Source organism: Canis aureus, chromosome 19, assembly GCF_053574225.1.
Source record: "Canis aureus isolate CA01 chromosome 19, VMU_Caureus_v.1.0, whole genome shotgun sequence".
NCBI lineage: Eukaryota > Metazoa > Chordata > Mammalia > Carnivora > Canidae > Canis > Canis aureus.
The window spans coordinates 22922027-22941929 of NC_135629.1; the positions used below are offsets into that span (position 1 = coordinate 22922027).

Here is a 19903-nt window from a genome sequence, read left to right on the forward strand (position 1 = left end):
AGACAGAGTTAAGTTCAGTGAGATCATTTGGGTGGGCCCTAATCCAACCTCCAATAGGATGGATGTCCTTAGAAGAAGAGGAGATTAAGACACAGAGATACACCTAGGTCAGATCATGGGAAAACACAAGGAAAAGGCAGTCTCTGAGAGAAGTGCAGAAAAACCAACCCCACCCACACCCTGACCTTGGATTTCCAGCCTTCCGAATTGTGAGAAGATGCACCTCTGGTGTTTCAGCCACCTGACCTGTGGTATTTATTATAGTGGCCTGAGCAGACTAATGTACTTCCCAACAGTCACAGCCTTCCTGGGTTCTTCGTTTCAAAATGCCCTCAAGGGAGCTCTTCCACTCTCCCTGAGTATTCCCTGGACCCTCCTTAAATGAACCCAACTGATTCTCGATGAGTGTTCTGCTTCTACATGCCAAGGCGACTCTTTCTATACTTGTCATACACTAATATAATAATGACAAAATATAAATTTGAAGGAAGTCACCTTGTCTTACAAAGGAGGGAAAAGTAGCCTCCAGTGTGATCCAGCCACTCAACCTTTGCCCACAATCCTAGAAATGTATGTTCCTAAAAAGTCATGTTCAATGTGTAGTAAAGATCATTCTCTGAACACATGACACATAAGAGACGGGAGTGTGAGATGTCACACAAGTATGTGCATGTTCCTTTGCACGATCTCCAGAAACACAACTCTCTTCAGGCATCATTTTAAAGCCTTGGGCTGTTTAATAAAATTATGGTTCCAATGATATTAAGGCTTCATGTTCTTTCTTCTGTGAAAATTTCTGCATGCATCACTTGGAGTGAAAATGAAAGGGAGCCCTTAGGCCCAAGCTTAAAACATGCACTATTGTAAATCTATACCAACATGCTAATAAGAACAGCTCCCCTACACATACAGCTTGTCTTAAAAAGAAACAACAAAGTTGGATGAAAAGACGCTAACATCTTACTCTGATCTCTTGTTGTTTAATTTAAAATGTTTATCGGCTGATTAAAGCACTACTTAGATTTCTAAACAATATGGTAAGTCTCATCTGGAGAACTCAGGTTCATGTCGCAGCAGAACCTTCCTAGTTAATAATGTTTTCCATGCTTTGCGAAAGTTCTACAGGCTGCCTCACACTGTCACCAGAAGAAACCCAAGACGTCACCACTGTGGCATTTCCAATCCATGTATTTCACAATATTCATATTCCACATGAAGAGACATGTTTAACAAGCTTAAAAGAAAACCTACCTTCTCTTTCAAAATAGTTCCTATGTTTTAACATTTGTATAAAGAAATAATGCATTAGTATAAGCTGCTTTTATAAACGGGTATGTTAATATGTTAAGTTCAAGAGAAAAGGATCTATGGCTACTTATTGAAGAGATAAGACATAAAACAAAAACCAAAAAAATATTTTAAAGAAAGGATTTTCAAATGATGTGCAACCTCTGCTTCACTACAGACATTCTAAACTGCACCCCCTAGAGGAGAATCGTCTTCTGCCTCCCTGTCCTGGGGCTGAAAATCACTGCACTGAAATGAGAGATGTGACAGTAGGAAATGTCCACAGTGTTGTGGAGCACTTAAAAGATCCGAGACCATTAGTGTAAATGAATTATTCTGTTAAAGAGATTTGGTGTCTGGGATCAATACCACCAGATCAAACACACTGCTGTCTGAAGGGTCAGGCTTTGCTTACCCCAAACAGCTGCATTGGAAACCTGAAAAAATGGTAAAACGTGGGTCCATCTACTCAAGGAGAAGGGAGTCTATTAATTGTCACTTACTGGTGGACTGTGTTCGAGGTCAGCAAGTAAATGAAAATTACTCTTGCAAACTCCTGGGGTCATCAGCAGAGAGTCCATTTTTCTTTTTCTTCTTTAAGATAGTTTCAGAGGAAGTTATGTCTTTACACTCAGCATGAGAGCCCGAGTGCCTAAGAGGAGGACCAGGAGCTGATACTACAGAAGGACTGCCCCGTCTCACACTTCACACTGGTACATATACTCAATACATAGAATGATGGATAAATTCCACATATTAAAATTAGTACATCTCTAAGCATAAATAGTATGAGTTAAAGATACATATAGCATAATTTCACTATCAGTACGTATTCCTAAAATTTGTATCTTGGTATGATTTTCTGGATGTTCCCAAGTTCCCCATAGACAAGGGTTTTGACTGTGGGCTACATACCCCCACCAAATACTAAGGCATCTTGGTATTTAACAACTACAGTCAATTCTCATCATTAGAGGTAATGATTGCTCTTGACTGAATGTTTATGTCTTCCTGGTCTCCAAATTCATAGGTTGAAATCTAATCACCAATGTGATATGTTTGGAGGTAGGGCTTGGGATAGTGAGTAGATCATGAGGGTGGAGTTCTGAAGAAGGGGATTCGTGCCCTTGTAAGAGAAAGATGGGAGAGCTCCCTCCCCGCATTGCCATGTGAAGACCCAGTGATTTACCCATCTACGAAACAGAAACAGGCTCTCACCAGATAATGAATCTACCTGGACCTTGATCTTGGCCTTCCTAGTTTCTAGAACTTTGGGAAATAACGTTTGTTGTGTAAGCCACCCAGTCTATGGTGTTTTGTTACAGCAGTCCAAATGCACTAAGATAGGTATGTTCTATAAAGAGGCTCTGAACCCTGAGTTAGTAAATATCAAACGATGCTCCTCGAGGAAAATACGGAGTTGGGTTTCTAAGAGTGCCCTGTCACATTTTCATTAACCAATCAACATGTAACCTTGCTTTATGTTTAAAGACACCTTAATATATAATGTTGATTCATTAACATCAAACTCACAGCCAACAGTATTGCGACTCACATATGAAGGAAACTCATCTCCATGAGAACACCTCACAGCCTTTTCATGCTTAGGAACACCAGACAACTTCAGTAATACCCTTCGGGGCCATTTTAAACAGCAAAATTCACACATAAAACCCACAGAAATGTGAAAAGCGCGGGACTAAGGACCATGAAAAGTATGCTTATTTACCACATGAGCTGAAACAAGACAGCAGGTCATTGTTTTGTTCAACCTTAACTCAAATTAGCCACTCTGCACATGTCCAGTAATGACCATGACAGTGCCATAAATGTTGATCTTAAGCTTACAGTAAATTCTTATGAGTAGCAAAGTCACAAACAGGGACATAAATAACAAGTACCTACTATATAGAATCATGTAAATCAAGTCCCTCATGGCTTATTATATCCCCTCTCCTCCCACCTCCATGTCAGCGACATATTGGAAACCCTACACAACACATGCCCCATACCTGTATTCTGAGCAACAAATGCCGGTTGGCGTGCTCCAATTTCTTCTGTCGATTTTCAAGTTCTTTTGCACGTTGCTGTTCTCGTTGCAACTTTCGGATATAGTCCACAGATGCTTTTAAGATGGTTCCCTTGTTCCAACGCATGTCTCTGTAACAAAGAGGAAGAAAACAACCTTTTTCGGGATTTGAGGCACAATGAAAATTCATTATCCAGAGCACTCAATTTCTAAAGACAAGGTAACAATGACAAGTTGAACTATGCCTGCCATGTGGACACTGTTCACCCACCTCTTACATATCCTACTTAACCCAGGCAAGTGCCTTGAAAGGGAAGGCTGTTGTGCACATGCTGAAACAGACACTACTCAGTATGCCCTTGGTTACAGAGCTACTATCAGGTGGAGTTGGGACTTAAATTTAGTTCTATTGATTACAAAAAACAATATTCTTAAAAACTATATTAGAGTCATAGGTTTTTCGGACTATCAAAGTTAGATCATTCAGACAAGCAGAATAATCTATAGTTAACAAAAAATATCCCTGAGATCCTACTACTTGACCATGTGTAGCATAAAAGCGATATCCTTGGATTTTCTCATGAACATTCATGGCCAAGTTCTCTAACCTCTCTCTGTGTCCCTGTTTCTTTATCTATAAAATGGTGATAGTACACATGTATGAAGAACAGGCTCGCAGGCTTGCAGGTATGTTACAGAAATCCAAGAAACCCTCTCAGATATGAATGTGCTATGAAAAGTTTGGAATGCAATTCAAGTAACAGAGCAGGCACTGTGTCAAAGGCCCAAAAGAATAACTACAATGGCTATCTTTAAACAGCATTTACTATGTTTCAGGTATGTTTTAAGGTAGTTTATAGCCCATTTAATCATAACAACCTCACTAGCTAGGCACTAATATATTGTCCCTATTTTGTAAAGTGGGAAACAAAGACACAGAGAGCTGGAGTAATTTGCCCAAGGCCACACAACTAGTAAGCGGCAGAGCCAGGAAGCCTAGATAGAGGATCTGGCCCCAGACTCCAGGCACTGAACCCTTATATCATTCTTATGTGACTGAGTGCTCAAAACAACCAGACTGAGTAAAAATATTCTGAACTCCTACCCTCTTTTTTTTAATAGATGAGGAAAATCAAGTGTCTTTCCCAACATCACACATCTAGTAAGGGACTGGAATTTGAACCCAGGCAGCCTAAGTTTGGTGCCTGTCAGTTTTTAATCACTGTGGCTGTAATATACTCATGTATGAGTAAATTAAGAACACCATTAAAATGTAGGTAGAAGTGAGCTGAAAAATTTAGAGCACTGCAGAAAAATAATTAAGAATGAAATTAGAATTACATTAAGTAGTATTTCTGTGGTACCGTAATCTGAGCTCTTTCATAGACAATGTTCATGATGACAAAGACAAGGACAGGGAAAAAAAAAAAAAAAAAAAAACAGAAACAACTTAATGTATGAAAACTCTTCTACCCTACAACCTATAGCTGCTGAAGGTTGATCGGAAGTATCAGCCGGGATGTGTGAATGGAGAGTCATTAAAACAAGTCAACAAGTAATTGATCCTCCTATGGATTAGATGAAGAACAAAACAGAAATTCTCCCATGAGAGGCAGACTTACAGACCCCAGAGAATCCCCTGGGGTTGGTCCCTGGGGTCTGAGCACCAAAGATGGCTATCCAGGGAGGTGTCCTGAGATAGAGGGAGCACAGAGGGGACTTGTTTAATGTTCGGGGCTGAGATCAAAGTAACAGACTCTTTAGCAGCCAGAAAGAAATGTAACCATAATGAAATATGCCTTAACTAGGCCAGTAATCTGAAAAACCCTTACTGAAATATATAGGCAGCTACTTAGTTTTTAAGAAGTGACTGTTCCAACCAATTATCTTAGGTTTTGCTTCCTTGTGAGACTCATTCAATCAATTATGCTTTTAGGCTTAAAGAAAAGGTATTCAAAAATTTTTTTTTCCTTTTAATTAGAGAGCAACCCTTTTTTCACACAGAAGTATAAAAAAGATCCCCAATATATAAATCAACAAAAGCAGATCTGCTGTAGGGGAGGAGGGAGTTATGGGGCTAAGACCCTGGGCAGCTGGACTATGTCCCTATAGCAGCCCCAGAGCCTGTTCCAGAAATCTAGTATGGAAAAACCCCTAGTAGAGATTATAGTCCGTTTATCTTAAAACAATGCCTACAATTAAAGATCATTATCAGTTCAGATTATAAACACGTAAGTATTCTAATACAATAGAGAAAGAAGATATGCAAATACGGGCTTTCACTGCAGCCCCATAATTTCATAATACGTTGCTAAAGAGATTCACATGCTACAGTTTAAAAGAATATGCTAAAAAGTGAAAGCTGATAAAGAACAGGAAAATGGGAATTCAATTTCAACTATCATGCAAGACTGACTATAGGAAATGAAGGTCACAGCCCCTTAGTAGGATAAATTTGTGCTGCAGAACTGAGAATCTGAATGTTTTGAGTTTCAAAATGGCTTTCCTTGAAACCTGGGAAAGCAAAATGTTGATGATGGAAATTGTGCTTGAACATCCATCAAAACCACCTTACAATGGGCAATGATTTTATTTTATTTTGTCACAAATTCCCTGACAATAATGTGAATAGCAAATTTAATAAGCCTTGCATGAATAATGCTTGATTTCATCTTTACATTTTATTAGGTAGCTAAAAGGTCATATTCAAAGGCTAATTTCATCGGATGCCTGTGGGAGCCATTAAAATGTACACATTCTCTAGCCCCTTACTTCAAATGGGCCACTTTCTAATGGATAAAAATTGTGTATTTGTTGTCCTACTTGCTGACGTTGCTGGTAGGAAAATTATCTTTACTACTGTTATCTCCGTCTGAAAGGGAGCAGGAGGGGAGCAGAGACTGGAAGCTGTAACCCAAATTAGCTGACGTGTACTTAAAAGAGGATTAAAAATTACTTTTTTTCTACATTGGTAAAACATACAGAAGGCATGCAAGTTTTCAAAAAAAAAAAAAAACCGTCTTTGACCTTTTGTCTGTTGAATATTGTTAAACTTGAAGTCTCGAATACCAGCTCTCAGGACCCATAAGATATTGTATGAGTGTATATAGCAGATAGTCAACAAATCTAAAGAACTACTGAAATCTCTGTCCTGCATGAACTGTTCAGAGAATTCTAGCAGCTTGGGGATCATTTGCCAAGGAGTCTCAGATTTCAGAAAGCCACCTCTTCATATCCAAGGGGAACAGCTCATGCTCAGTAACCCTTGAATACATACAATTCAGCTGATTGCTCTCAAAAGTTTAGTTGATGAGTCCAGCCAAAAGAAAGATATAAGAAGTATACCAGAAATGGAATCAAAGGGAGAGGGGGTGCTTCTTGACTCTAGTTTCTATAACTGTGCATTTTTCGCAACAATATGAACAAGCATTAAGGTACCAAAAAATATACGATGCAGATTAACATGGAATTGTACTCACGGATCATTTGACTTGGGAATCAAAGTACCTAGTTCTTTAATGCGGTCATTTATGTTAAATCGTCGTCTTCGTTCAACTTCAAGAAAAGAGCATAGGAAGGGACTATTAGTAACAGCACCACATACGCATTTAGTGTATCTTGTTAAAGCCATGTGTGCATTACCTTTGCTGGCTCAAGGCAATGCAACCCGAATCTGTATTTCCCCTGTGTTACCATGTTTTCGGTACTAAGGTTAAAGCACTTCAAGAAAATGAGCCACCTTTGTACAGAACTTTATCACTTACAGAATCCCAAGATTGTGATTCCTCATTTGATCCTATAACATCACCGAAATTAGACTTGGTATCTTCAATTATAAATGTCAAAACTACTTTGGGCATATTAGAGGCTTGACAAGGACACCCAACAGTAAGTGGGAACAGAAAGAAGTCAACCCTGAGTATTTCAGAATAGGGGGTAGCAAACTTTTACACGGCTGGATGATGAGTTACTTTTGGCTTTGAAGTCTAATGGCAAAATTGAGGATAGTATGTAGGTACCTACATAATGAGAAAGAAAATAACTTTCTATAGCTTTTTTTAATTGACACAATTCAAAATGTGGTAATATTAACTGGATAAAAGTTTTCTGCAATGCAAGTCTATCAACAAGAAGCAGTGGATGCCAGAATTTGGATTTTATATAATTTTCACACATCATAGAATTAAAAAAAAATTTTTAACCATTTAAAATTGTAAAAAGCATTCTTAGCCTACAAGCCATACAAAACTCCCTGCTCTAGGCCCAACGTTGCCCAATAGAAATACAACGCAAGTGACTCTGTAATTTTAAATTTTCTAGTAGTCAACATTGAAAAAGTGAAAAGAAAAAGGTAAAAGTAATTTGAATATTTTTCTAAACCCAATATATCCAAAATATCATCAATTCAACCTGCAATCTATGTAAATATTAATAAATTAAATATTTAACATTCTTTTCTTTGTCCTAGATTTTTGAATCCAGTGTATAATTTATACTTCTAGCATATCACAATTTGAACTAGCCACATTTCAATAGGCAGTTGGGTTGAGTGGCTACAGTACTGGGTAACACAAGCCTAGGAGTTAAGTGTAGCTTGCTTAACTATACATGCATCCTAATGGCATCCCTATTTTATCAATTCAGTTACATGTTTAGCTAAATTATCATCTTCTTAGGGAGGATGAAACAGTCAAGCATATGAGTTAGCAAATGTTTCTAATTTACCTACTCTGACAAATAAATTCCAAATAAGTTAAGGTCTAATAAATTGGATTAAAGACGTTAATATTTCACTTTAAACATATTATGACCTGATAAATATTTATATTTGACCTACTAATACTCCATACACTTAGGTAAATAATATTATGTACTACTTTCCCAACACATACTGTGTTTTTTTTCTTAGCTGAGTGATCACTTCTATGATTCAATCATAGAAGTTATTTAAAATACTTCCTTAATGGGGATCCCTGGATGGCTCAGCAGTTAAGCATCTGCCTTTGGCCCAGGGTGTAGTCCTGGAGTACCAGGATCGAGTCCCACATCAGGGTCCCTGCATGGAGCTTGCTTCTCTCTCTGCCTATGTCTCTGCCTCTCTCTCTCTGTGTCTCTCATGAATAAATAAATATAATCTTAAAAAAATAAAAATAAAATACTTCCTTAATATTAAGCTTTTATAAAATAGAAATAGTGATACTCAATGGTTCTAAAGAAGGAATTTTGGGACCTCTGATCTTCTAGCTAACCTCCTCTAAAACTCTGAAGCATGACCTATCTTCTGACTTTTCCAAGCATATAAAATAATCATAAAGATTCAAACAGCACTGAAATTCATAAGATGAAGTAAAAGTACCCTATGATCCAGATATGACCACTGTTAAGTTTCTTATATATCTTTTGGGACAATTTTTTATTCTCTAAATATGCTGCATACCCAGGGCACAGTTCTTGGGACCCTTCTTATCTACATTCACTTTTGGTGATCTCATTTAGACCCATGGTTTTTAACACCACATATACACTGATGACTTCCCTAGTTGTATTTCCAGTTCAGACAGGTCCCTGGAACTCCAAACTCATATGTCTGGCTACTAGAGGTTTCCACAGGGAGGGTTAATGAGCAGTCCCAATACTCTGCACACAAACTCCTGGTCATCCATGCTCAATTAACTCTACCCACAGACTTTTCCACCTCATTTAATGTAGCTCCATCCTTCCAGTTACTTAGGCCGGAACCTTGGAATCAATTCTGTACCTCTGTTCCTCTCACATCCCACATCTGATTCATCATCAAAGTCTGTTGGCTCTACCTTCAAAATATTTCCAGAATCTGTCCACTTCCAATCTCCACTAATAGAAGCCACCATCATCTCTTGCCTGGATGACTGCAGTGCTCCTAACTGCTATCTCTGTATCACCTATGTCTACTACTTCCTACCCTCTTTGGTCTATTTAGACCACAACAGCCAGAGGAATGTGGTTAAAACGTAAGTCAGAGCATCCAACCCCTTGCTGAAAACCCGCCAATTATTTACCCACTCACCTAGACAAAAGACGTCTCTGACAAAGATCTGGTGGGCTCCCATTCCTCTGATCTCGTGTTCTACTCTTCTCCCTCTCTGACCACATCTTCTGTCATGACTCATTTGTGTGAACCTCCTTTTAGCCCCATGGGCTTCTTGCGATTCCTCAACCACTTTAGGGCTTCATACTGCTGTTCACTCTTCCTGGAACACTCTTCCTCCAGATATCTGAATGGCTCTGCCCTCACTTCCCTCAGGAAGTGACTCAAATTTACTTCTGAGCCTTCCCTGACCATTCTATTTAAAATTGAACCACCACCTCCTTCCACGCCTATCTTGATACTCTATTCCATTGCCTGTACTTTGTCTCATCAAAGAACTTTCTACCATCTGCATATTTCATTTGTTTGTATTTATATATATATATATATATATATATATATATATATATATATATATATATATATATATAAATAAATGTATGTATGTATATTTATTCACTGGTGCATTCCAAGTACCTATATGAGTCTGGCACCCAGTAGGCCCTCAGTTACTAAGTATTAAATAAAGAATGATAAAGTAGAATTATAATAAAAATGCTTCTGTGCCTGTCTTTTCTCATTTAACAGTAACATCATGCAACATTTAGATAGACTACACTTTATTTAATGCGGTGCCTTCCCTCCACAATTATTTTTTATTATAACTTGCAAAATTTTGCAAAACATACAGAAGTGCATAAAGGAAAAAGTAAAAGCCAACTGCTTACAACATGCAACACCTACTTGCCTCAAGAAATAGGCAATTGATAAAGGTAAACTCCTAAATCTCTCCCAGCACACACACACATCCATACACACACACACACACACACACGCACGCACATCTCTATCCAGTGTGATCTTTTTCTAAAAGGTACCTATTTTTCTGCCACTTGCTCTTCTGACTCAGTAATATATTGTGGACATCCATGTAAGTCAGGTGAAACAGACCAACTCTATTCTTCTCAAGAGCCACTGAGTATCCCATGTAGGAATATAACATAATTTACTTACAAATACTCTACTGATGAATATTTAGACTATTTCCAATTTCTCTCTTGTTGCCAACAGTATAAGGAGTATTTTGGCCGGTGTTCACATGTACATTTTATTCCTATTAGTTCTTGCTCTATATTGAAAACACCAATTTACTGTATTTTTTGCTCGTCTATTCTATCTGCCTTTGACTCAAATGGAAACCCATAAGAGTGGGAAGCCTATCTGGTTACTTCTGTAGAAAAATGCCTGTATAAAACAGAAGCTCAATAAATAGTTGTGAGTAAATAAATGAACGTATTATTGTGCATGTTTTGGCAACTGTGTTTACAAGGTGAGTTTCTAGGAGAGGAAAAGCTATGCCAATGCACAATCTAAACTTGAGTATTCATTTCTAATGGTTAGATGAGATTTTAATATGTTTTTGTAGCCCTTAGAGTGTAACTTGATCATGTTCATACTTTATGGACCACCCTTAACTTGAGGGTATGGGTGCCTAAGTCAAGGCCTTGTTTTTGACAAGATCCAACTTAGTTTTCCACATTTCAGTTAGGTAAAGTTTTGGATAATGCTTAATTATCTTAATTCTAAGTTATTTGAAAAGAACTATCTTAGAGTACAGTTACTCGGAAGATGAAGGAGACTTGAGAAATATTAGTGTAAATCTTTTGGTGGAAAGGAGCAAAGCTTCTCATACTTGAAATAAGAATGAGAAGGGCAGACTCTATTAAAAGAAAGAACTTGGGCAGCCCTGGTGGCCCAGTGATTTAGCACTGCCTTCAGCCGAGGGCGTGACCCTGGAGACCCGGGATCGAGTCCCACATCGGGCTCCCTGCATGGAGCCTACTTGTCCCTCTGCCTGTGTCTCTGTCTCTCTCTCTCTCTGTGTCTCTCATGAATAAATAAATAAAATCTTTTTTTTTTTTAAAGAAAGAATTCACCCCCTCTGGGGCCCAGCAATTCCATTTCTCAGTCCCTAACCTAAACTCCCCTGTCCACCAAAAGGCCTGTGTGCAAATGTTCACTATGGCACTATTTGTAACAGGAAAAAACTGGAAGCAACATAAATATTTAGTAGTAAGAGGATTACTGAATTTCACACAGCCACACTGTGGAGTAGTATGCAACAGTTTTTTTTAAAAGGAGACAGATCTAGACTAGTAACAGCAAAAGTTCTTTGAGACAGGCTGCTGAGTAAGAAAGCAAATGGCAACAAATATGGATAACATAATACTGCTTGTGTTAAAATAGATGCACAAAAAGCCCATTATATTGAGTGTGCACGTGCGTGTGTGTATGTGTGTGTGTGTATATTCTTAAATACATGGGCAGAGGCTGGGAAGACGAATAGCAAATTGAAAACAATGACGACAATGATGATGATGACTCCTAGGGATCAGAGGAGAACTCTAGCTTTATTCTATCATTTTAAATTTTGGTCTCATTCTATCATTTTTTTATGAGGACAAAGTATTTAATTGTAACTTACATTCTTAAAACTCAATGTAAGAAGAAGAGGACAGGAGGCCGTAAAAGGAAAAATTCACACACATGCGCCAATGACTTCAAACCCAATTTTTAAAATTTTTTTAAAACTATGCAGCCTCTTTTACTTTTGTTTATGAAACAAAAATTTTAAGTTCTCATAGGAAAAAGCTTAAAGATTTGATTAAGAGTAAATTAAACACATACAAAATAATTTTAAATATTGGAAGGTTTTTTATTTTAAGTCACAGTTTAAGTTGGAAATTTGGGAGGCTATCTCACCCAGACTCCCCTCCAACTGTTTCATTTTTTTTCCTTTCAAATCTCACTGGAGAAGATGATCCCATAATCCCCTTTTGTTAATAAGTTCCAGTGTAAGCAACACTTATAATTGGGTAGTTGGGGATCAAGTCTCCCTCTCACCAAACACACACACACACACGCCAAAACCATTACTATAAATAAGTAAATACTCTTCAGAACACTGAAAAAACTTCAATCTGATCAGGGATAAAATACGGGAAAAACCTCAGTTTTTCTGAAAAACATTTTTTCCTCCACAAAATGTACCTTTAACAGCAATGTATATCAATTTCCTCCCAAGAGATTTTAAACAATTTTGATACAAGGGGGAACATTCACTCCAATATCAACATCATGAACATAAAACCAACTTACTCAAGTTGTGATTGTCCTTTTTTTGCCTCTCTTTAGCCAATGCTCTCGCTTCAGATTCTGTGGGAAAAATACACGCTGTGCACGTGAATGAAGTAATTAGAAACGGGAACTGTTTAAGGCACACAATGACGCACACTATAAAACATCTCATTTTCTAGATATATATGGAACCATATCTGACCAAACTCTCATAATATTAAAAAAAAAGTTTTTTTAAAAAAATTCTGTTTCTTCAAAAGCTTGTATTTTTTCCAAAAGCAATATATACCTAATAAATGCAAAGATTTGACTGCCACAGAATGGTAAAAGACCAGTAACAAAGGTGTCTCACTCACTATGAACATACAAGAAGAAAACCAGAAAACTATGGAAATTTGCTGTTGCTATTCTATGATCAGGAGTTGATTTTTCTTTTTTTCCTTTTTAAAAGTTTGTTTTAGAGAAAGAGTATGAGTGGGAGGGTCAGTGGGAGAGAAAGCATCTCAAGCAGACTCCACAATGGGTGCAGGGCCTAATGCAGGGCTTGATTCCACAACCCTGCAATCATGACCTGAGCTGAAACCAGGAGTTGGACGCTTAAATGAGCCACCAGGACGCCATGGGAGTCAATTTTTCCTTTCCTGCAACAGAACTTTTCAGTATTTCTTCAATGCCTTTGTAACACATGAACATGAAAACCAGTGAGAAAAGCTACCACGTTGGATCTTCTAACTGGTGGAAATGGATTTTTTTTTTTTTTGGAACTTGGAATGAGGTTCCAACAGAACTTGCTAGAATTAAATAATGCCTGTGAGGATCAACTATTTACTAGTCTAAGTTTTGAAAAACAAAAATAGGAATAGTGTACAAAGGCGTTTAGTGACAACTTCATTTGAAAAGATGTATTTGCATGGAACTCTTGTGAGATCTCTTGTGAGGAGGGATGACTTTGTAACTTACAGACGACAAAACAAAACAAGAGGCAGTTGTTTGATTAATCCTGGCATTCTGGGACCTCCTGTTACTTTCTTTATACAAATGATATCTGAAACATTATACTATGACAAATCAGAATTTTACCCAAAATTCAAAATCTTTATAACTCATAGCCACTGAAGCTTATATACAGATGTACATTTATTATATGTGTATTATATATACATATATACACATAAATAATTCAGAAGCTGAATTATTTCAGTTGGGAAGATCAATCCATTTTCTTTTTTTTTTTTCCTTTTGATCAATCCATTTTCTTTTTTTTTTTTTTTTTCACTTGAGCATTATGGGCACCCTCCCCTCTAGTATCTTAATTTTGTTTCGTTTTGTTTTGTTTTTTCAATTTGCTAGCCCACAACTATGATTTTTTACCCATCAACCTCAACCCACCAAGTGTAGGCCAGCTTTGGTCAAGGCTATCCAGTGAACTTCACTGCCATTTTGTAGTTTTACCCATATCCTCCCCAAGGCAGTAGACTCTTGGCCTTGGGGAGGAGGGCTCTTCCTCAAGCTTAGATAAACCCTCTGCAGCCTCAGGGTATTCTTCAGTATTCATCCTCTCTGAGTAGCTATGTGCCTGCTCATGGTTAACAATTCTTTATCTTTAACCTCCCCTGTTCAAATCATGGTGCCCTCTGCTTCCTGACTAGAGGGAAAATCACTTAATAAAGATCATTTCTTATCCCTTAGGTCAGATCTGAGTCCTAAACTTATTCTCTTTGGCTACATCATGCTGTCTCTCAGCTAGCAGTGTTCAGAACCCCAATTCCTGTCCATTTTCTCCTTTTCTTGGCATTTTACCCTTTTCCTGTCTCAAGTGGTCATTTTCTAAGATACAAAGTGATTCTAGAAGTGTATAGCTCATTATATCTGCTTCTTTTTAAAAAAAAAATAATAAATTTATACCCTCTTACTCATTTCTCTCATTCTCACCCCCTGCCTCTGTTGTTTTTTAAGAAATAATCATACACATAACTCAAAAGTCTACTTTGGGGGGTGCCTGGGTGGCTCCATTAGTTAAGTATCCGACTCCTGGTTTTGGCTCAGGTCATGATCTTGGGGTTATGAGATCTAGCCCTGCATCAGGCTCCCTGCTCAGCTCAGACTCTGCTTGAGATTCTCTCCCTCTCCCTTTCCCTCCCTCTCTGCTCCCTCTCCACTCGCACTCTCTCTAAAACAAATAACTTCTTTTTAATTCTAAAAAAAAAAGGTCTGCTTTGCATTTAAGTCATAAGAATTTTGTTCATACCACACTAACCATATTTTATCATTATTGAGTACAGACTTCATATAGCATTATTTTGTAAGACTTCGTGATATTTTTCTTTCCAGGTAAAGTACCTACTTTTGTTGACTTTCAATGGGTTTTACATATCAATTAATTTATTACCTCTTTTAACCTAAATCAATGTTTTTTTTTTTAAATGGTCTTTCTCTTGCCATTATCTTCTGAAGTATTTTTTTTTTAAAGACACACTTGAACAAACAGGAATTTTTTGCCCCAAATATATATCTCATATTCTTAGACTGTTCATTCACCTAATCCTACAAGATGCAAGGACCAGACATTATAAAGGGGGATGAGGTGAGGGCCATAAACTCAGTATGGTAGAATGTCAGTTCTAATGTAGTTTTGTCATGTTTTAATGGCCAAATGCCTTCCCTAAAGCATTAAACAAAATGGCAAAATAGGTAATTTCTCAGTGCCTCAGGAACAAACAATATCCATCACTCCATTTTATAATCTTATTTTTTTTTACTCTGTGTAATAAAGCTTTTGCACATGATGTAGCAAAAATAACAGGAGGCCTCCGAAGATGGAAGAGACTCATGCCTACTCTATCTTGACAACTGCGGGCTTAAATGCAGGTCAAAGAAAATTCCAGACCAGGGTTCTCAAACTGGAATGCCTCTAGGGGCTTGGCAAGCAACACAAACACCAGACTGTGTAGAGACATTTTTTAGGTAAAAGTGTTGCCTGCTGCTCCACCTCAAAGGGGACAGCAGCCAAAGACGCCACGATGGGTGTCATGGAATAATAATGGTGCTTTGGAGTGACAGCAGATCCAACTCCCAGTATCTCAAGAAAAACTGGCAACCAGGATTTCCAAGTATAAATCCTTCATCTTAAAATATTGCTCGATACTTTCACCACAGCACCGACCTAAAAAAAAGTATGTCTACAAATTGGGAATAGTCTAGAGGTTACAACTTTGATAACCTCACTTGTCAGAAAATAAACAGAAAATCCCCAGGAAGAGGCACACTTGCCAGTATTTACCTGTGAGCTCCCTTTTTATGTTGGGAAGGTTGGCTGGACAGGAGTTGCTGATGGTGAGGCCTGGGGGAGGCAGGCCTTGGTTGCCATAAAGATCAATCAGATTTCCAGAGACAGGTAACTAGAGAGAGAAGCAATAACAGAAATGAACTACTGAGCAATTCCTAGGTTATTCAGCTAGCACCCAGATCTATTCCAGACTTTATCTAAAAGAAATGGTTTGATGTTAAAAATCATATTTTAAAACAGAAAAGTAAGACATGTTTACCTTTCCACTCACTTAGATAAATGGTGACCTTGACTTGTTCCCTTTGAGAGAAGAAAGGATGCAGAATCCAACACCCATAAGATGGTTCTACAAGCAGCTAATAGTTATATTTTGAGCATGTAGACAACAAATAATATGGCAAACTCATTATGGAGCACATCCAGCAGCATATAGCAGATGTTTAGTAAATGCTGACTATTACAGTCTAATAGGGTTCTATGTGGCATGGCTTTTTCCACCAAATTAGGTTTCTCGTCAAAGTCACTTTTTTCCTTCTCTCTCTTTCCTTCTCCCTTTTTTTTTTTTTTTTTTTTTTTTTATTTTTTTTTTATTTTTTTTTTTATTGGTGTTCAATTTACTAACATACAGAATAACACCCAGTGCCCGTCACCCATTCACTCCCACCCCCCGCCCTCCTCCCCTTCTACCACCCCTAGTTCGTTTCCCAGAGTTAGCAGTCTTTATGTTCTGTCTCCCTTTCTGATATTTCCCACACATTTCTTCTCCCTTCCCTTATTTTCCCTTTCACTATTATTTATATTCCCCAAATGAATGAGAACATATAATGTTTGTCCTTCTCCGACTGACTTACTTCACTCAGCATAATACCCTCCAGTTCCATCCACGTTGAAGCAAATGGTGGGTATTTGTCATTTCTAATAGCTGAGTAATATTCCATTGTATACATAAACCACATCTTCTTTATCCATTCATCTTTCGTTGGACACCGAGGCTCCTTCCACAGTTTGGCTATCGTGGCCATTGCTGCTAGAAACATCGGGGTGCAGGTGTCCCAGCGTTTCATTGCATTTGTGTCTTTGGGGTAAATCCCCAACAGTGCAATTGCTGGGTCGTAGGGCAGGTATATTTTTAACTGTTTGAGGAACCTCCACACAGTTTTCCACAGTGGCTGCACCAGTTCACATTCCCACCAACAGTGTAAGAGGGTTCCCTTTTCTCCACATCCTCTCCAACATTTGTTGTTTCCTGCCTTGTTAATTTTTCCCATTCTCACTGGTGTGAGGTGGTATCTCATTGTGGTTTTGATTTGTATTTCCCTGATGGCAAGTGATGCAGAGCATTTTCTCATGTGTATGTTGGCCATGTCTATGTCTTCTTCTGTGAGATTTCTGTTCATGTCTTTTGCCCATTTCATGATTGGATTGTTTGTTTCTTTGGTGTTGAGTTTAATAAGTTCTTTATAGATCTTGGAAACTAGCCCTTTATCTGATATGTCATTTGCAAATATCTTCTCCCATTCTGTAGGTTGTCTTTGAGTTTTGTTGACTGTATCCTTTGCTGTGCAAAAGCTTCTTATCTTGATGAAGTCCCAATAGTTCATTTTTGCTTTTGTTTCTTTTGCCTTCGTGGATGTGTCTTGCAAGAAGTTACTATGGCCGAGTTCAAAAAGGGTGTTGCCTGTGTTCTTCTCTAGGATTTTGATACCTTCTCCCTTTTTATCTCTTTTTATAGGGAAAAGGAATGAAAAGTGTTTTCTACTAGAAAAGAAATGGTTTCCTTATTGCTAAAGAAAAGCGCTTTTCCTTGAAACTGAAATCTCTCATAGAACCACAAGAGGGAGCCCACTGACTTTAATAAAACAACAAAAATTTACACTTAAAAAAAAAAAAGAAGGGTAAAGAAATATTTAGCCCTCTTGAGCTAGCTTAAGAGTGTTTTTCTCCAGGTCTGAATTGAATATTTTGAAGTAGTGAACTTCTTTCTGTCTCCAATGCTGACTTCCTTTTGTTGTATATGCATTTCCCTGTACCTAGTTCACTGATGGAGTTTAATGCACCCATTTTTGTGAGCATGAGAAGTCCCAGACATTTCTTCTGCCTACCCTCTGAATATTAATTATGAGGGCACAGTTAAGTGACCGCACTGCTGCCAGTGCAGAAGCTCCCTGTTCCCAGCTTAATTCAAACAACTGCTCTAAGTGTTATTACCAAGTAAGACTTAGAGCATTCAGCCCATCCCATCCTTGATTATACACTCTGAGTTTTACTTTACATCTGAGAAAACTCAATCTAGACAGCATTTTCAAGTTGTTTAGTGACCAAGAGGTATTGAGCAGAGATTATATTACATGTCACCTTTCATTTTCTCCAATGGCCACTACCATACAAATAAAAATATCCCGCAGGATAAAGATAATGAATGCGTTTCCCTTCATTGATAGCCTTTGACCACCTATTCCTTTTTTTTAAAAACATACATTTATTTATTTATTTATTTATTTATTTATTTATTTATTTATTTATGATAGAGAGAGAGAGACAGAGACAGAGACAGAGAGGCAGAGACACAGGCAGAGGGATAAGCAGGCTCCATGCCAGAAGCCCGATGTGGGACTCGATCCCGTGGCTCCAGGATTGCGCCTTGGGCCAAAGGCAGGCGCCAAACCGCTGAGCCACCCAGGGATCCCCTGACCACCTATTCCTAGTGTGGTTTCTAAGTAAGTACTCTATGAACTAAACCCCAAGCTAAAGAGGTGGGAGAGGCCTGTACTTTCTGACTTTCTGACAGATAAACAAGACACTTGCTCTAATATGACTGAGGCTGAGAGCAGGAAGGACAGGCAGATCGACAGAGCATGTCTCTCTCTTATCCATTCAGTCTTTTGCTTCTTTTTGAAGGCAGGATTTATATTATGTATATAAAATGTAATACACATTTCCCACCACACAGATTCACATATAAACAATGCATTGTGACAATTTAAAATGCCCTTGAACCACAATTCAAGGTCCTCTAGCTAAAAACCTGATAAAAAGTGACTTTGATGATTAGCTGTCATTTTACTAAGTGGTTTTATTTGAAGTACGTCACCTTCCTAGGGTCAATCTTGCTCTGTGTGCAATCAGTTCTACTCTTGTCCAACTTAAGACAGCACAGTGAAAGATGTGCAAATGTCTCAATACAGCGCTGTAAAGAGTGTATTGAGTCAGAGCATCAAAACTTATAAAGCTGCTATGACATCTCATAACCCCTCTGCATTCCAAAGATTTATTCTATCTTTCTGGAGCTCCAGATTTTCAGAGGAACTGCTCAGTATTGAATGTGGCTTCAAAATTCAATGCAACAAGCTAAAAAATATACTTCTATACCCCTAGAAATACAAATCATATCTATAATATTTTCAAATGCAAGCTGCAAGCAAAACAATGCAACTGTGTTGTGATGATGATTTGTTAGGGAAAATTAATAGACAAGAGATACACAGTAAGCTTAAAAAAAAAAAACAAAACCCTTTAAGTCATCTATGGATTTACACTGAACAGACAGATATCTAATTATAAGCTTCTCCAGGGCAAGAACCTGTTTTCTAAACATATTCTAAAGGGGAACGAGGTGCACATATACTTAACAAATGTAGACTCATATGAAGGATGAAGGGAGGGAGGGAGAAATACAGAGAGGGCAAAAGAAACAAAAACTGAGAATAAGAGACAAAGACACAAGGGAATGGGCAGAAACAAAAAAGAGAGACACATGTACACAGAGGAGAGAGGTGGAAAGACAGATGGAGAGACATTCAGGATGCGGTTGGGGAGAAAAAGTACAAGACTGGGGTCACCCAGAGACAAATGGGCTAGGCAGACAAGATTGCTGTGAGTGGCATGGATTGACAGCAGTGCCCGCCAAGAAGGGAGATGAATTTTTTTAAATATTTCACTTATTTATTCATGAGAGAGACACACACACACAGAGGCAGAGACACAGGCAAAGGGGAAAGCAGGCTCCATGCAGGGAGCCTGATATGGGACTCGATCCCGGGACTCCAGGATCACGCCCTGAGCCGAAGGCAGATGCTAAACTGCTGAGCCACCCAGG

General features: G+C 38.2%; 1 protein-coding gene across 13 annotated transcripts in view; it reads right to left on the reverse strand.

Annotated features, from left to right (window-relative positions):
- MITF (melanocyte inducing transcription factor) overlaps positions 1-19903 on the reverse strand; it is a 219497-nt gene that overhangs the window by 5402 nt on the left and 194192 nt on the right. For 8 of the 13 annotated variants that reach the window (XM_077858086.1, XM_077858085.1, XM_077858089.1 and 5 more), the window contains 4 exons: positions 15802-15919; positions 12543-12617; positions 6796-6871; positions 3300-3447 (listed from right to left, as the gene is read on the reverse strand). In XM_077858086.1, coding sequence (XP_077714212.1) covers positions 3300-3447; positions 6796-6871; positions 12543-12617; positions 15802-15919 — 417 coding nt within the window. Of the gene's footprint in view, positions 1-1790; positions 1940-3299; positions 3448-6795; positions 6872-12542; positions 12618-15801; positions 15920-19903 lie in introns of all 13 variants that reach the window. The other 5 variants (XM_077858088.1, XM_077858087.1, XM_077858093.1 and 2 more) reach the window with 2 other exon arrangements.